Genomic DNA, 19,424 nt, shown 5'->3' on the forward strand with positions numbered 1-19,424 from the left:
GACCTGTCCTGTGTTAATGAAAGGTTTGAATTTGATGGCCACCTAGTGCCACTTTATTGTAAGCTTTGTTTATTTATATGTTAGGTGTTTTGTGTATGTTATGTTAAGTTTTTGTTGAATTTTCCTTTTTTCGGGTTACATTATTTTAATTATTATTTAGGTCTGATGATGCTCTAGTCAAGCGAAACATGTAACCTTTGTCGTTTTTGTGATGCTGTAAATTTTGTATTTACCTTTTATAAAAAAAAAAAAAAATATGAAAAAAATAAAAGGCTGCTTAAGGTTCCAAATATCCTTGTTTAAACATATATTACAAATTTAAATTTATCTGTCATTTAAAGTCTTTCAATAAAAAACACTTTAGGCTGTTATAGCGTAATCGTTGTGTCACTACCAAAAAAACTCAAGAACTACTTATTTTGCACTGATCGAATCGCACTTAAGATACTGTGTCTGTACCTCCACTTTTATCTTAAATTTATTATTGTATTATTTTTTCTTAACAGTTCTTATTTAAAATAGAATCAAGAGAGGCAAATACTAGAGATATAGTATTTCTTTGTTAATTTTTTATCTGTTTGAGACAGCCACTGAAAATTCCTTTCTAAAATGTGAGCAATATCATCAGGCTCTTAATGAGGATTGGGCAACATTTTGGTAAATAATAGCATATGCATATTCGAGTTTCAAGCCCAAAAACGCCACAAAAAGTCTATTTTGATCAAATTTGTAGAACCAAATCAAATAAATGTTTACCAAGGCAAAAGGTGAATTGCCCCAGAGATATTTTTTTATCAGTCGTTGAAAGAAATGTATTCTTATTGAACAGGATCGATTTGCGCAAATATGAAAATTTAACTTGGACCTAATCATTAATTTAAATTAAAGCAGGTGTGAATTGGATGATACTGGAAATAATTATGCTCGTATAGTGTTCCTAAATACGTACCTTACATTTTTAACTGGTAGATTAATTTTAGGTGTTTCAATCCACTTTTTGGTTAAGTATTATTAAGAACTAATAACTATTGATAACATCGTCGTATAAGGATCTAGGTAATACGGGTAAATTTATTTCACCGTCTACCATTCGACGACGCCGTAAGCTCATCGTGGTAATTAATGTTCTCCTCCGATGTTCAATCAATGCCTAAACTTCGGTATCTACATGTATATCGGCTTCATCCAAGTGCATCTGCAGAGGGACTAGCAAACCTACTAAAAGTTACAGCACCTGAGATAGCTTTTAAATTTAAAGAATTGAATAAAACGGAGAGGGGAATATCTTTTATTGCATCATTTCCATTACACTGTGTTAATCAGGTTTACCAGCCCCATCATTTTGGCCTGCTGGAGCTTGTATTAATAGATATCGTTTTCCAAAGATTAGTTCTACTCGAAATAGGGAGGCACCTTTTTCTAGGGATGCATCGCACCAAAGAAATACGTTAATTCTAAAATAATAGCGACAAAAATCGCCTATTAGTTTGTCATATTAACATTCGAAGTTTACGAACTAAAGTATTAGAGCTTGAAATTGTCCTAAATTCAGTAAATCTTCCTCATGTAGTTTGTATTTCAGAAACCTGGTGTAATTCAAATAAATCTCAAACTTTTTATATAGATATAAATTTACTTTGTATTGAAGGTAATTTTTACGCTTTGATATGAGAGATGCAATTTATGTTCGCAAGGATCTCAAGGATTATTAAATGAAGTTATTAAGCTCTACTTTGGCGGTTATACGTGTTGACTTTAATGTACATTTTGAAGATTCGTCATGTAAAAACTCCTTGAAAGTTTTAAATGTTTTCTCGAGTTTTGGGTCGCATAAAACTATTATTGAGCATTCAAGAATTGAAATCTACTATTGACAATATATTTACCTATATAATAACGATGACATTTGCGCTCGCGTTGTACACTGCGATCTTTATGATCACTTCATGCAGCTTATTTCAGTGCCCTTACTGCCTAATAATATATCATCTTTTTATGAAAAAAGGTTCTTTACACGGGAATATAACAAAAAATTTTATTCTATGTTGTCAAATCTAAATTGGAATTAATTTTTTTGTGGATGGATGTGATAGATGGAGATGATAGATGGAATGGATCCTCCTTAGATTCTAAGTTTGAATTTTTTTTTAACACTTTTCAGTTTGCTGTATATGATTCCTTTTCTCTGGAAAGATGCTATCCTAAAAGCCCAACACCCGCAGGTCGTGGATGACAGAAGATTTGATTAATGAAGGTCATAACACACATAATAAAAAGATTCGAAAAAATATATTAAAAAAACAACATTTTTTAAAAACCAAAATAGCCAAACGTACCTATTATAATGAAATTTTGCTAAGTCTAATAATATCTCGAGGACAGCAGACGTCCTTGAATTTTTGGTGACATCGATTACATATCTTGTTAATCTGTCATTGCAGGAGGGGTCATTTCCATCTGCTCCGAAGAACTCTCTTGTTGTCCCTCTCCATAAAGAAGGTGATAACATCTGATATCCAATTATCGAGCAATTTCACTCTTATCGGTGTTTTCGAAAGTTTTTGAAAAGCATTTCTCTAAACCTTTGGAGTCTTTTCTAAATTTTTTTTAGTAAATACCAGTTTGAGTTCAGGACGAGTCGCTCTACACAAGATGCAATTTTGTCCCTATATTCATATGTCGTGTCTAATTTGGAATTAAACGATAAATGTGTAAGCCTATTTTTTATTTAAAAAGGGCGTTTGATGTAATAAATATTAACCTAATGTTGGATAGATTAAATGACTGTAGTATACGTGGTCTTGCCCATAAATGAATTAAATCGTGCCTAACGGGTAGATATCAAAAAACGATATTTAAGAATGGAAATGTCTCAATTGCGTCTGAGTCCCTACCAGTTATTAGTGGTGTCCCATAGTGTAGCATTTTGGGGCCACTGTTATTTGTTATATTTTTTGATAGCATCTTGGACAAATTTCCTGGCAACCATATAGCGGCGTTTGCAGATGATATTGTTATATCAACGTCGAGTGGTGACTTAGAAGAACTATCTAGAGGTTCAACCGGGGTAGTTTTGGTAATAAAATCGATATTGGCATGATACTCCTTTATTACTATGGTTATGTCCAGTTATGTTTGTCATATGGCATAATGTGTTGGGGTAACTCTTCTTACAGCCCAGAAAAAAAATAGAACTATTTTATTTAAGTTTTATACATTTTCTTGTAGAACACTCTTTCCAGACTTGAGAATTATGCCATTTCCTTGCCTATTTATTTTCAACTCGGTCATGCATATAAAGCGTAACCTGTCTGACTATTCTTTCTACAGAGGTACCCACTATGAACTCAGGGTTAACTTAAATTTGGATTTACCCAAACATAAATTAACCAAAGTGGCAAACAGCCCAGTGGTTTTACCAATTAAATTATACAATAATCTTCCCATTAAAATAAAAAAAATTGAGAAGGTTAATAATTTCAAAGCTTCATTAAAAAGAATTTTAATTAAAAATTCCTTTTATACGGTAACAGAATATTTAAATTGCGGCGTCTCGTCTTTAGTCCCATAATTCACATTTGTTTGTTTGTTAAAAGCTCTAGTTTTCTTATATTCTTAGTTTTTAGTTAATTGTAGATTTTTTATTATTTTTCCTTAAGGCCTTTTAAAAATTGCATGTTTAGGTCTTATAGTTTTATTTTTTGACATTATCCGATACTTATTTGTATGAGTCTAGAGAAATAAATATTTGAGTATTGAGTATAATACTTTTATATTACAGTAAAGCCTTATTAAAGATAAGATAGTTCAAATGATTCAGAAGTATCTGACTCAAAGTGTTCCAATGAATAAAGTTATATCTGTTACTCTGGCCTTAGGAACTGGAATTCGGTAAGGGTTAATTTTAGGACCTTGCAGACCTGTTATTGCTTACTATTTTCACAGTAAACTTAGCTACTATAGTAAAGGATTTCAACGTGTATTGATATACTGAGCAATAAGTAGTTGTATACTGCTTTCAAAAAGTCAAATAATATTAGGAAGATAAATTAATAGTTGTTTGGAAGCTATATTTAAATACCCACATTAAAATGGAGTAAGAAATGTATCCTAATCAGTCGCCATATATTTCGGAGAACTAAGGATGAACTAATGGAAATTTTCAGTTAAGTGTGGGGAGTATAAAAATTTGGGCGTAATAATTGATAGTTTACGCTTCCAAATTGGTCAAATAGATTAACTGAATTCCATGGCCTTTTTTCCATGGGACTTTAACAGAAACGAACAATTTTTAAATTAAGAAATGTTGGGTACCTGACGAGGGATGACATGTATTTTTATGTATGTCCTGAAATTATACAAACCTAATGTATGTCCTGAAATTATATAAACCTATAAACCAAAGTCTAAAGTAAACTGTAATGCAATGTTCACATCGCAGAAAAGTAAAAAAATACAAAATTTCTGTATTTGTCATATTTATTTTCCATATGTAACTTGGAGGTTATCCCAATTATCGGAGATTGGTCGGCTTAATTTGCAGAAAAGGGCGAGAGTTGTAATTTTATTGTGATTTTTTATGGAAAATATTGAAACAACAGCCGAAAAATTAGGCCTGAGAACAGCACTATTTTAGCATTTTAAGTTTTATAATTAGAAAATATTGGGTTATTTTGTAATCTCAATGCAAGCATTTAGACGTAAATTTAAAACAACTGTGCTTGTAACTATAATATATGTATACGCATAACTTAGGTGTAATATGTAGTTGCAATATAAGTAGTTGGACATGAAAACTATTTTGTGATAAGCTTTAAAATATTTATTTTTCTATGTAAAACATATTGCATTGTGAACGTCAAATTAGTTTTAACTGATACTTGTGTATATATTTTTTTCCTTTTGATACTTAATTCCTTCTAACTAGTTGAGAGTTGAAAATGAAGGCTACATTTTTTATTTATTTATTTCGCAAAACATCCCCTTGGATTTTAAATCATAATAACTCTATTTATTCTGTACAGCCTGTCTTTCCTTTAATAATTTAATATCTAATCCTAATAAAATAAATAAATTTAAAACTACAAGAAGTTTGTTTGCATCAAACTTTGGCACTTTTCTTTTGGCTGCTCTCAAAATCTCTTGCATAAAGCTCGACTAACCTAAAATTGATTTAATGTTTTACGTCATTCGAGAAATATATATTTATTGATTACTATTACCTGTTATATGTAGTTTCATTTTTAATATTCTTGAGATCTCTTTGGATTCTACAGTAAACAGTACTACAATCAGCATCCTGGCTTTCTAGTGTCGAGTACTTTTCAATAGATTGGCTTACAAACGATGCTATATTTTGTAGTCTTTCATCTATTACTGAAAAATAAACTTTATTATTAAATATTAAAAAGTTAAGCAAAATTACTTACCATTTCCAGTATTTTGAATTCCCCTTTCTGCCTCATCATTCTCGGTACTGAAGAATCCCTTCTTGTGCTTAAGAGAAGGAATAAACAGAAGCAAAAAGATAATGGCAATAAAGTTAACAATCTTCTTGAAAATAATTAATTTTAAAATAATTTTGCCGATGGTTAATAGGTCTAGTTTCCACTTAATCTTTTCCCAGAGCTTATCCCAGATGCTAATCATAGCATGAGGCACACCATAAAATACTTGTAAGTTTTGGGCTGGTGGACCGTAGATTGGTGGGCCATATCTAGTAAAAAAAGGTAGGTTTGAAAAAAATTATTCTATTTATTTGCTAAATGAAATTTAGCTTATAAGTTAGATGTTCCAGCTATATCGATCATATCCTAAATTGGCATGCAGTAGTTATTTTATAGGGACTATGAGTGAATCAAATCGTATAAATTAATAATAATTTTAAAAATTAAAATGGGAACACGTGGCTAAATGTGCCAAGCACAAGGCAAAAAAACGGAAAAAAAAATTAAAATGGAGTCAATACTGGTTAGATGCCATGAACGCAATAGCAGTTAATAGTGGAATATCGTTCCGAACTGCCAGTAAAATCTAGGGTTCAAAAATCGATATTGACAGACGAAATAACTGTAAAAATATTTATGGAGAGGAAGACAAGAAATTCTTAATATTGACGAAGAAAGTCACTTAGTGATATGGATTTCAAACTGCACAGAACCAGGGTCTGAAAAGAGGACGTTTCGTTCCAAATGGTAAACCAGTCCGATATTGGTATGAATGTTTTCTTTTTCAATAGGTGCCCTGAATTTTTGCCGCAGAGTACTACAAAATCTTCCTGATTTAAGAGCTGATGTAAATTAAATTACACTTAACAACTTTGACATAAATGATTTCATGAGAATCTGTAACTGTGCAGAAACGGCGATTCCATTATGTCCAAAAGGTGAAAAGATACTCACAGAAAGGGGTGAAAAGCCTGTATATAGTGTTTATAATAATGACGCGAAGGGATCTTTAACTACATTATTTAGGTGTAATGCATTTGGTTCGTTACTATCTCCCCTAATCATGTATACCCATATGCTAATGATTTTGGGCGCGTGGTCGACAAATAAGACATATTTAGGCGAACACATGGTATATACTTGCTTTGCTTTCAAGGGAACTGTTATACATATTTATTTTGATATTTAGTTGAACACACAGAAAATTTTATTTGTAGTTCGACTTTATCCTCAAGTAGCCTGTACTTAGTACTTTTCCCTTATGTGATTAAATTCTTTAACCTTATGTAATTCTCTGAACTTTATTGGTAAGAAGTTTTTTTTTTAATAAATTAACAATGTGCATATTGATTTTAAGATTTATTAAGAGATATTTTTATATTAAAAGGTGTATAGTTTTCTACTCCATTGACTATGTATCATAACTTACAAAGTTAATATATGTAAGTTTTATTATTATTAATATACAGGGTGTTCCGTTGATCATGTTACAAACTTCTAGGGCAGATAGAAAACGTCAAAAGAAAAACAAAAGTTCATATAAACATGGGTCCGGAAAAGCTTCCTCAGAGAGCTAGAGCTTTTTGAAAATAACCTTTAAAAACTAGTTTTTTTTTAATAGCTCCGGAACTACTTTAGCTACCGCAACCAATTTTGGGAGGTAAATTAGTGTTAGTACGTTTATTCTTTTGAACCTACTAAATAAAAAAAATATTTACCAGGGGCTTCAGAATCAGGGGGGTATTTGGTTAATTTAGGCCCATTTCTTTAAGAATTTAATTTCTGCCCGTTTGGGCATTAGATTATGATGTTCCTATGCTTTTTACATAAAAAAGGTGCTCTTAGTAAAAGTCGGTAAATATCACCGTTTTTGTGGAAATTGACTAAAACCAAACTAAGATACAGCACCTGAATTAATTATTTTAATAATAATAATAATGCTAATTCATTGCCACTGTCAGTGTTTTTTTAAATTTGTCACTGTCAGTATTTTTTACATGATATTAATTCCCTTTTTATTACGGTTAAGTAATGGAAGATTACACTTTTTTCTGAATACGTCGATATGCTTTTAATTTATGGGGAAGTTCGATGTAATGTAATGGTAGAGCTGCTTCTCGACTATATGAAGAGCGGTTTCCCGAAAGGCGAATCCCAGCTCACACACTTTTTGAAAGGGTCAATCAACGGCTCAGGGAGACTGGCTCCGTTAAAATAAATCGCCAAGATAATGGCTTGCAAAGGAACATCCGAATCCCGGATTTTGAGGAAGAAGTGCTTCAGCGATTTGAAGATAACCCATCAGTAAGTACTCGAGCAGTAGCTGATGCGATGCATGTAAATCATGTTAGGGTATGAAATGTTGTTAATGAACAGCTTCTTCGGCCCTACCACCTGCAAAAGGTGCAATCATTAGGACCCAATGATTTTATGCCCCGCGTGAATTTTTGCCAGTGGTTTCTTGACCGGTGTACAGAAGAACCTCAATTTCCAAAATATGTCCTTTTTACTGACGAGGCTTTATTTACAAAAGAAGGCATTTTTAATTCTAAGAATAATCATGTGTGGAGTGAGGAAAACCCTTATGGTATTCATTTTAGGAGCTATCAACATAAGTTTTCGGACAACGCTTAATTGGTCCAATTATGTTGCCTCCTCGTTTAACGGGAAATATTTATTTAAATTTCTTAAGAAATGTACTGCCAGAACTATTAGATGATCTGCCCCTAAATATACTACAGAACTTATGTCTACAACACGATGGAGCGCCAGCTCATTTTTCACTTATTATCCTCGAGTTTATAAATGAAAATTTTGGAAGGCGCTGGATTGGCCGCGGAGGCCCTGTCACCTGGCCAGCGCGCTCACTAGATTTGACACCCTTAGATTTTTTCTTTGGAGGCATATGAAAAGTCTCGTATATGAAACTCCAGTCGAGTCAGAAGAAGACCTGGTGGCCAGAATTTCCGCAGCTGCTGAAGTAATCCAAACCACGCCTGATATTTTTAACCACGTCAACCTTAATATGGTGCGTAGATACAATAAATGTATCGATCGTGGCGGCCGGCATTTTGAGCAATTAATATTTTAAGTTTATTTTTGTAATACCAATCTTTAATAAATTTTGTTTACGTTTCTAAAATTGTTAATTTGTTGTTTTTTTATTACACTTAAAATCATTTAAACATTTTATGCCTCCAGGTAATTAAAGTGACAGTTAATTCATTTGAGTACCAATTTAATAAAGTGGCTACCTTAACTTTTTTTAAACATTTATTTTTTATTTACGCCAGATTTTTTTTTATTGTTTATTAATAATAGTAGGTAATTCATTTTTGTATCTCATAACTTGCTTTTCGTCAATTTTCACAAAAACGGTGATATTTACCATTTAGCGACTTTTACTAAGAGCACACCTTTTTATGTAAAAAGCATAGGAACATCATAATCTAATGCCCAAACGGGCAGAAATTAAAGTCTTAAAGAAATGGGCCTAAATTTACCAAATACCCCCCTGATTCTGAAGCCCCTGGTAAATTTTTTTTTTATTTAGTAGTTTCAAAAGAATAAACGTACTAACAATAATTTACCTCCCAAAATTGGTTGCGGTAGCTAAAGTAGTTCCGGAGCTATTAAAAAAAACTAGTTTTTAAAGGTTATTTTCAAAGAGCTCTAGCTCCCTGAGGAAGCTTTTCCGGACCCATGTTTATATGAACTTTTGTTTTTCTTTTGACGTTTTCTATCTGCCCTAGAAGTTTGTGACATGATCAACGGCACACCCTGTATAATATCCGTTAAAGCAATACAAATATTATTATTACTATAATTTTCAATGGTTCTTTTCTTTGCTTAGAATAATCTATAGGAGATTCACGAACTGTGATGAATTTAAACTTTTTACAAAAAGTGATATAAGTAATTAAAAAAAAACAGACAACAATCTAATGGAATTAAATAAGAATTGCACTTTCGGAAAAGTTTGAGATCAGAAATTTTGGCTATAATTGTATAAATCAGTTTTATCTTCTTTAAAGGTCTTCATAATATTTGCTGAAAGATGTTTTTTGCCATCTTGGCAAATGAGTATCGAAAAGCGACGATGAAATGTGTAACACTTTGATGATGCATCAAACGTTATTAACTTTTTTTCGGGAATTGCAGAGAAAGATTTGAAGACAGTGCTATTCCCAGGCAGCAAGTTGTAGTGGAATAAACGTTGAATTTCCGAAACTTTTTGTTTCGGAAGTTGATTTACATTTTTAACACCAATTGAATTAACGTTGATGAGACGGCATAATGTCATAATTGAGACAACGATATTTTTTTTTGTTGAATCAACGTCATATTTTACGTTGATCTCAATTCAACGTTGAATAAATGTGTTGTTGATGTCAGATGATCTACTTAAACAAAATGTTTCAATTTTGACTCATCACCATTCCGTTCTATATTGAAGCACGCCTGCACTACTGTAAGTCTCAGTTGGAGTATAGAAAATTTGGATGTAATTTAGTCACTCCACTCCAATGAATCCAATCTTATGTATATACATTGTGACTATATGAATTATGTTTTTAAATATCATTTGCTATCTGAAAATAAATTAAGTTTTCTTTTAAAAATTCACGCCTGCACGCAACATTTATTTAACGTTGTATAAGCCTCCGAGAAATTATGTTGATCATCATGTTGCTTTGATAATGTCTATTCAATGTTAATTTTTGATACAGCAACGTCTAGGTTGCCAATCGACCTTTTTTCACCTCCTTTCGACCTTTCTTCCTTGTAATTTGAGAAATTACAAAAGAACTAACTAGTACAGCACAGTATATCACAGCACACTCTTTTATCTTTTGAATGCATTTATATAAAAATTTGATATTTGGCACAAAATATTAGCAACTTAAATACTACTTTTTGGGCCTAAGCTCATTTGGCAAAACTTCAAAATGGCGATTTTTATTTTTCAAAATAATCATTTTAAAAAATAAAATTAAAGAGAAAGGAGGATCATGCGATACATCATTTGAACGCTCCCACTGAATGCTTTTTGACCCTAGAATATAATTGTGTTGTTGTGTGTAGATTTTTTGTTTTTTTTTGTCCTTTTTTTGTTTTTTGACATTGACAATTGAAGTTTTGCAAAATGAGCTAGGGACCAAAAAGTAGTATTTAGGTTGCTAATGATGTGTGCCAAATTTCAAATTTTTATATAAACGCATTCAAAAGATAAGAGGGGAGAGATACAATTAAGAGCTGCTCTGTATATCTATTTTAAGCAAAGCAACATTATAAAGAACTTTCGGAGTGGCCAAATTCACTAATAAGGTCTTTAGAATTCTTGGAATATGTACTCGAAAGCTTTTGAATAAGTTTCCATCTTGGCGAAAGTTGGTGATGTTTACAGATGGTGCCACTGCTCGCTATTTTCCTTCTTAAAAATAACAATGGCAACGCCTGTCTTAACCTTTTGACCAATCAATTGGCGTTGTTGCTGGCAAATGTACCATTTGGAATTACGGCAAAACATGTTTTTGCAGTTAGATGGTTGCCCCGCACACTGCTATTGCTGTGCGAGAGCACATTAATGCAGTTTTTCAACAGCGATGGATTGGAAGAGAAGAAGAGATTAGAAGTCTCTTTCCATGGCCTCGACGATCACCAGATTTAACTTGCCTTGATTTTTATTTATGGGGTCGAATAAAGGACATCATGTTTCAGAGCCAACCTACGACCAGAGAAGATATGAAAAACCAGGGCTACAAATTAAGATAAAAGAAAATTCAAGAAAAATTATTATTCACATTCAACATTCGTAAAATTTTCTTTGGCCTAAATTTTAGGTTAGGAATAAGATATCGAGATGCGGTTTTAGCAAGCCTGTTTGGGCAACATTTAGCTACCTTTTCATGAAAAAAAACCTTCTCATACCAAAGCATTTAATTTTTTTTTTACTTACAAAATTTCGAATACTAAAACAGTTAAAGCCCATGAATGGCTCGTTTCAAAGAACACAATTATGTTAAACTCGACTAAGCCATTTCAAGGAAGTATTTTCTATGGAAACCTTTGAATACCCTTCACAACTTTATTATCAGAGATACAACAAAAACTGTCGAAGATAAAAGTTTCAGATTGTTCTCTACTTTAAAGATCAAGTATTTTTTTGTTTAGCGTTTTTTGTATATAGCGAAATTTTAACAAAAACTTTACTTTTTTAGATTCAAGATCGCAATTACGCTCCCTAGCGGTCATTTTAGAAACTTCAAAATATTTTCTAGATTTTTCTCTTGGCCGTTTTACTAATAAGCAATTAAGTAATTAGCGTCTGCGATGAGTATGTTCCGAGATACAGTACCTCGTATTCTTAGTTGGCCACCATTAAAAAGAGTCTTAAAAGATGAATGTGTTACTATTTAAGAGAACAGAGAGATTGATTAATTTTAATGATTTAATATCTTGTTGATTAATTTTGACATTTACTGAACCTTTACGTATCATATGCTGAGGGCGAATATTAAACTTTTTCCTGCATATTCTGCCAATACGTAGAAGAGTATTTCGGAAAATTCTTAGAAGGTTAGAATTGATTTGTGCTTATTGATACCGTATATCAGCCTAGAAGTGCATAATACACTGTTTTTGCGATAAAAAGTCAATGAAAGTAAGTCTGACTATGGGCACAATAGGACTGCAATAAACCAAACCGCAGTGCAGGGATCCAAGTTGTACCATCCAGCGGGGAAGTTAGTGAGTAACCGGTTACGTAGTCTCACACTACCGGGGGTTCAAGAACTACCGGTGTTCATTAAGAATTTGCTTAGCCGACAAAAAAAAAGTATGACATAAATGCAATGTGCTTTTCAACTTAGTTTTCTAGGAGTAGTCAATACATAAAACCACTTTATTGGAGTAAGCACAATGGTATAGTATTCAGGTCAACTTGAAATAGAAAAAGTAATACCGAGGTACATGGAGCTGCAGGTGTAAAAAGATAACTTTAATATTATACCAAAATTGTATCTTTATGAGATCTGCTGATACTGCTTTCATTAAAATCAAGGTTTAAAGGAAGTTTGAGTAAGATCACAAAATTATAGTAAGATCACAAAATTATAGTAATCCTAAAAATTAACGATTAATAAGGTTTTGATAAGACATGCGACTTCAAGGAATATTCTAATTGCGAAAATATTTTAAAGATAACAAATGAAGTGACACTCGACTTCTATTCAATGTGTTCTACTTTTTTAATTATTATTAGTGAATAATAAATTGTTATCATGTAGGATGGTTAATGGCAAAATGCAATTAAAACTAATACCTGTAAAAACTAATGTTGAAAGGCTAGGCAAGCTTTTGCTTAACATAGACAAAAACCAATGAAATGACGCTATTTAATAAAAATTTTAAGATGCAAACAAAATCATTTTCAGTTATTTTGGCGCCCTCTATTTTCTGTTACGTGTGAGATAATTTATATAGAATTTTGCTCCCTACACTTTTTTGTTAAAGAAGTTTTTTTACCCTAATTTAATTTTTGGTATAAGAAACGTCCTTTTATAAAAGTATTAGGTAACAAATACTGTTTTGACTTATTTCATGAAAATATTCTTAAAAAGAGTCACGATTTGCTAGGAAAATTAACAAAAAAAATTATTAAATATAAAATTTGAATAAAATGTATGTTGCTTTTTGACTTTTTAATTATGGACAATAATACTGTATTCATGATAATGAGAGGGTATTAAAACCTGCAGATATAACAACGATAAACAAAAAATTAAATTTTAAAAGAATATTGATCCAATGCTTAATCCAATAAAGCCAATCTCTTTTTCCATTTGCCCCAGATAGTGACGTAAATATGACATTCGCTCTTCTGAATATATATAAAATATATATTTAGAAAGCTAAAACACTTCTGGTTTATTCAAAAAATATCAGTGTCAAACATTTGACCATGAACATTTCTCTATCTTTATATTTATTCATTTTAAAACTTACTGAGGAGCCGGTTCAGCAAAAGACCCATAGGCAGGACCTGGTCCATAATTAGGTACCGGAGGTCCATACTGTGGACTTGGCGGTCCATAATTATCAATAGATGGTCCATAATTATCAATAGGTGGTCCATAATGGTTTGAAGGAGATCCATAACTACTTGGCAGAGGTCCATAATTAGGTTGAAACGAATCAGATGGTCCAAAATACTGAGCGTTTCCGGAATAAACTGGATATACTCCATCGCTCTTTTTTTGTGCTTTGGTTACCTTGGCATTAGTTTTAGTCTCCTGATAGGCATCCAAATATGAATCACTGGAAGAAACTTTGTGGACATTTTCGGCTATGGCTAAAGTGCCGAAAAATAGCAAAAGTAACCACCGCATTGCTCACCGCGTGATAAGCCAAGAAAAACTAAAGCAAAAAAAAAAATAAGTTGTATAGTTTAATCGATCATCTAGGTCTCTGCTTTTCTCTGGCTTTAGTATTCATGCGGTGTTCAAAAAATTACGTTACGAGGTGATTCATAAAATATTACTTACCTAAGTATTGGAATAGATCTGCGGCTGTATTGTTATGGCTCTAGAAAGTTTTAATAATTTAAGAAAATTGCTCATTGATTAAATATAAACATCTAAAAAAGTAAGAAATTGTCATTTTAAAGGTTCAATTTTATATTTCGTATGCCCCCTGTAAATAATTACTCTTAAACTTTACAAAAGAAATTTAATTATTCATAAGGTTCTATAGAAAGAAATGCGGACGTATGTGACAAAGGTATTAATCCGAAAATCAACGTATATAGTTTCTTTTATTTGCGTGTGATGTGATAATTACTGGGTCAAAATAAACTATTAGCATAATTATTTCCGCAGCATATTTTGCAATAGGTTAAGGTCAGTACGGTTTTTCGTATTAAATTACTTTTAAAGACGCAGGGAAAAGTAAAATGCTGTCTGAAAAGGAAATTGTTGTTTTGGACAGGATCGTACCCGACTAGATCGTACGTTACGTTGTAATAATATTTTCTAATGTATTATAATTTGCTGACAGTTAATATTTGGAGAATCTCTAGGATTTGGATACGTTGCAAAATTTTAACAAAGTTTTTGCTTGTAGAGCTTTCCTATGATGCGCTGAAGGACAAAAGGGGCTGAAATCTTTTTTTTAAATAACTTCTAAAATACATCAAGCTGGCTAAAATTAACACTGTGACCCTATTCAATTTTCGTTTTAACACTAATTAATCATAGAGTAATTTATGGTTACAATTAGGTACACGATTTTTCCCCAGTAGTACAAATGGAACTTTGCTATTTTCACAAACTTTTTCTCAACAAGCTTTTAATGTTATAAGGCACATTAGCAACCTTGGCTTTTATTTTTGAGATGAAATGTGACACTAAAACAGCTTACTTTTAATATCATAGCCTTGTATAAGTTTAAAAAAAAATCTACTATAATTAGATATTTTTATGTAGAGTTCAGTAGCGCAGTAGAAGTAAAATTTAGGTTATTTTCCAGGATTAAACAGAACATTGTATTTTTAGTTAGAAAGATAGATTTGAGAATTAAGGAATTCGGTTTCCTCTTACCAATGATTTTTAAAATGCTTATTATGAATAGAGATAGAGGAGTATTAGCTTTTTATCTGAAGACCAGAATTAGGATTGTTGCAACTTGAACAACTTTGGTCAAATATGAATATTTGACTTACTCAGAATGTTGTGGTAGGCTGTGTACAAATCATTAATCTACCTTTCATACCGAACTTTTGTTTGGTAGTTTTGAGGCCTCTATATCTGTATAGCAACTTAACGATCGAATTTGCTTCATGGGTGGCATAATATAAACAACAATTATACAACATCTATGGTATGAAAGATTAACAGTAGAACTGGTTTTTGAAATATTAATATAATAACCCTTTTAGACCTACATGCTCCTCTTAACCGGATTACTAAGCCACCTGCACCCTGGTTTTAATTGCTAATCTTATTGCGAAATCCGGACAATCAAATCCTCCCCCTTTCCGTTTTTGAGAAACGCTAAAAAATGTTTGCTTCAATTTTAGGTCGTCAGTCTTTCAAACCGTGAGTCTCACATAAAATTTTATAACATAAAAAAATAAGAGAATTGAATTCTCTACAATTTTAATCTCGTGTAACAAAGCTGTAAAACCTATGGAAACAATGTTAAAGTGCGCCGAAGTCCCCAAAATGCAGTTTTTTCACTGTTAGTGGACCACTAACAACTCCCAAAGTATGAGACCACAGACAATTTTTTGTCAATTTATAGCTTTTTTGATGTTAGCTTGACTGTACTAAAAGCGAAATTTCATTACGACGACAATTTAAATAGAAAAAAAACTTTTTTTGGCGCACATTAAATAAAAAATTTAATTAAATTAAATAAATTAGGTAAATTAAATAAAAGACGTTAAATATACACAGCTCAAAATGGTCTAGATAAATGGTGTGTATTATGTGTTGCACATACCTTAGAATATACCTTATTACATTTTTGCTATTAAGTTATTCTTATTGATAATTAATAAATAGTTTAAAACCTTTAAGGCATATTTGGTAAACTGAGAAATGTATTCAGTATAATTTTTGCTGCCAGAGTAGTGAAATTTTTTTTCAATTATGCGTGCAACATAGTCCATATGCAAAGGCAATGTCTTGATTAGAAAAGACAATTACGAGCCATTGGTATGATCCAGAGTGGTATGAACATTCGCGACGTCGCAAAAGTTGTAAATTCCTTATTACTACCAAGAGCGCTATTGGAAGGTTGTACCAGAGATTTTAATGAACTGGTGGTGTGACGGAAAGACATACTGGTCCAACCAGAGCAAAAGAGCTAAAACATGGTAGGTTTATTTGCCTTAAGGCATTACGAAGCCCAAGATTACTGCCAACCCGATAAGAAGTAAGTTTCAAAATGTTCATGGCATTAGTGTCACTGCTCAATAAATAATAAGAAAGAGATTATTTTAAAACATTCTTTACGCTAGACAGAGTACCAGTTAGAGTTCCAATACTCTCCCGTGGAAATCGCGCCAGAAGATGATGGGCCGAAGAACATCAGAATTTGCAAGAGCGTGAAGGCGTGCATTCTTTTTACCGACGAATCAAGATTTGGTTTACGTCCTGATTCAAGAAGTCTGAGGATGTGGCAACACCTAGCAACGCGCCTTGCTTGGAAATTATTTAAGAAGACAAAACAGGTGCCACGGCGGAACTTTGATGTTTGTTTTCTTTTTTGGTTGCCTAAACTTTGCTTAATCAATTCCTTAACTCTAATCCTATCGAGCATGTTTAAAATGTTAAAATTAGGAGGGTGCCAAACAGATGTCGAGCTGGTATTAACAACAGGGGTGATCATATATTTTCTTAACTTAACTCTTAAAAGACTTGATTTTGTTAATTCGATATTTCGATATTTTTACTTCTTTAAATTGTTTTTCAATAGCTTTGTCCCTAGACCACTTTGATATGGTGTATAAAGACTGCAGTAAATCATTGTAATTATTTTAATACACAAAACATATTTGGCCTTCCTAAAGAGGTAAAAAATGTGGAAGAAACAAATAAATAATTCGTAAATTCTATTTTAAAGCGTAAACCAAGCCAAGAACTTTTAAACTTTTTTAATTTAAGTAAAAAACGAAGCTTGGCGATTTAAATATGTAAACCAGTGATATTGACATTCTAAAAATATTTACTAAAATTAAGACAATATTTATCATTATTATTATTATTATTATTAATTTTCTTTGTATGTTGGCGTATACATTTGGAAAAATTTACTAGTTTATATTAAAGACAGTTGATTAAAAAGAATTATCATATATGTTGAGGAAAGAAATTCTTTTAAAATTCTCAAACAGCCCAAATATGTCGACCAATTTGAAAGAAGTATGGTTTGTAAACATTTTTAATTTTTTTCTTCCTGTCAATGTTCGGTAAATTTAGGTTAATGTATTGTATCAATTTTGGTCTGGCCGGTCTTGCAAGCATTGAACAATATTTATATATTTTTAATAAGTTGCAGGAGTCCCATGGCTGTTACTTTTTCACTTGTTCACTCGTTCGTTTATTTTAAGTTTATTTTTTAATTAAAATTAAGATGTACATATTTTTATATATTTAACATTATGATGGCTTTAACGGGTTGTACACCCGCGTACGCGTTTTTTAGTTAGTTATGTTATCGTTTCAAAAAATCTGGATATTATGCACGCTCGCTGTGCTCGACTTATTTTAGAAAAAATTATTAAAGTTATCAGTTTCAATTTTTTTACATAAATAAACAGTAGGAAAGCAAGATACTTTTTCAATGTTTTAATATGAAAGATAACAAAAATATATTTATATCGAAAAGCATCGCTACAACCATCGGGTTTCTTGACCAAAGGGGGAGAAACTAAACTCAAAGTCAAAGTCTCACAAATCAAGCGTCTACTAAAAGGTTACGCGTTTCGCTGCATTAGGGCATCATCAGACCTATCTAAATACAAAACCTACACACTGACTCAAACATAAATAAAAATATAAAATATAATATGTCTACACCATCGTGCATCGTTATTACTATAAGTCAGTCAATAAAGATACTACACCATCGTTATTGACTATAAGTGGATAATAACCATTTATTTTATGGGTATAGATGCAAAAATATATATTCGTATCAAAAAGAAAGAGATGAAAGAGGAAAAAAAGATTCCTTTCAGAAACTAAAAAATTATGAAAATAAAAAAATAATTTTTATTTTTTATTTATTATTTATTCTAAAAGCTGCTTATTAATCTGTTATCTGGTACATTGGTCATTCTAATAATAAAGTTTTTTTAGACCTTATATTTGAGGTTATTTTAAACCTATCAAGATAATTTTCATCAATCCTAGCAAATCTGACCCTTAATTTTTATTTACCAGCTCCAATGTCCTCACCCGAAATTTGATCGGTGTATCATCATCAGCTTATACAATTTCAGATTAACTTTTCAGGGGTAATGCATACCTATAAATATTGAAAAGAACTGGCCCAAGTGCTTCAAAAGAGGAGATGACTGAGTCAAAGGCCTTCGCTAAATCCAAAATAAGGCTATACATTTGTCTCCGTAATTTTATTATTTAGCTCATTTTTTAGGCTAATAATAAATTTAACTAAAATATTTTTTTTGCCTGAAACCAATAAGCAATTACCTGATATTAGCTTATTGTACCTCAAAAAGTTGTCCAGGTTTCAAATCATTCCTCGACCCTCCCTCAGATCTCTGGATCCGATTTGCACAAAGCACGAGTGTGAAATGAGTAATGAAGTCATTTCTCCTTTCAAATTTCCGTGCATGGATGGAATTTATACTACCCATATTTTTAGATTAAACACATGCCTGGCCCAGAGCTATTTTCCGAAGCAAGGTGGCGAGAGATGGAAGAGGTCCTTATTCCGAAACCCAGAAAAAGTAACACAGACCCTAAATCTTACCGATCAATTAGTCTTACTAGTTTTCTGTAAAGACAATGAATTGATCGATACAGTAAAGAAAGCATCTTGATTGAGAGACCACTGCATGTATAATAATAATACGCCTACCAGATTGGCATCTATGGTTCTGGCTCTACACTACTGTTTGCACATCATACGTTTCTGAATATTGAGGCGTTTGACAAAACTTCTTTGCAGTAATCTGCTTAGCTCTCGAAAGCCGTGTCTCAGAATCCTCTCCGGTCAAAGGGTTAAGAGTATGCTCTCGCTATGTATCTGTCGACCTTAATACTGAGGTTATTAAAACGATGACGGCTAGAGGCTATCCACAGGAAGCGGTACTGCCTTCAACTCTGAGGGGTCTTGTAGTCGGTAGCCTAATCTTTCTTTCGTTAAGGAATTAAGTACTAACTTTTCTAATAGACAGTGTAATATTCATTATTCAACATAAAATTTTGATAAAAAAGTTTTAGT

The 19,424-nt window shown here is 32.0% G+C and overlaps 1 protein-coding gene across 1 annotated transcript; it reads right to left on the bottom strand.

Annotated features, from left to right (window-relative positions):
• Positions 1 to 4,948: 4,948 nt before the first annotated feature.
• Positions 4,949 to 14,212, bottom strand: LOC126736755 (uncharacterized). The gene is made up of 5 exons (XM_050441287.1): positions 13,994 to 14,212; positions 13,455 to 13,865; positions 5,430 to 5,716; positions 5,223 to 5,376; positions 4,949 to 5,162 (listed from the first exon to the last, which is right to left on the bottom strand). The coding sequence occupies exons 2-5, from the start codon at positions 13,835 to 13,837 to the stop codon at positions 5,102 to 5,104; spliced, it is 885 nt and encodes a 294-aa protein (XP_050297244.1). The 5' UTR covers positions 13,838 to 13,865; positions 13,994 to 14,212; the 3' UTR covers positions 4,949 to 5,101.
• Positions 14,213 to 19,424: the final 5,212 nt, after the last annotated feature.

The sequence above is a fragment of the Anthonomus grandis genome, chromosome 5 (genome assembly GCF_022605725.1).
Source record: "Anthonomus grandis grandis chromosome 5, icAntGran1.3, whole genome shotgun sequence".
Taxonomy (NCBI): domain Eukaryota; kingdom Metazoa; phylum Arthropoda; class Insecta; order Coleoptera; family Curculionidae; genus Anthonomus; species Anthonomus grandis.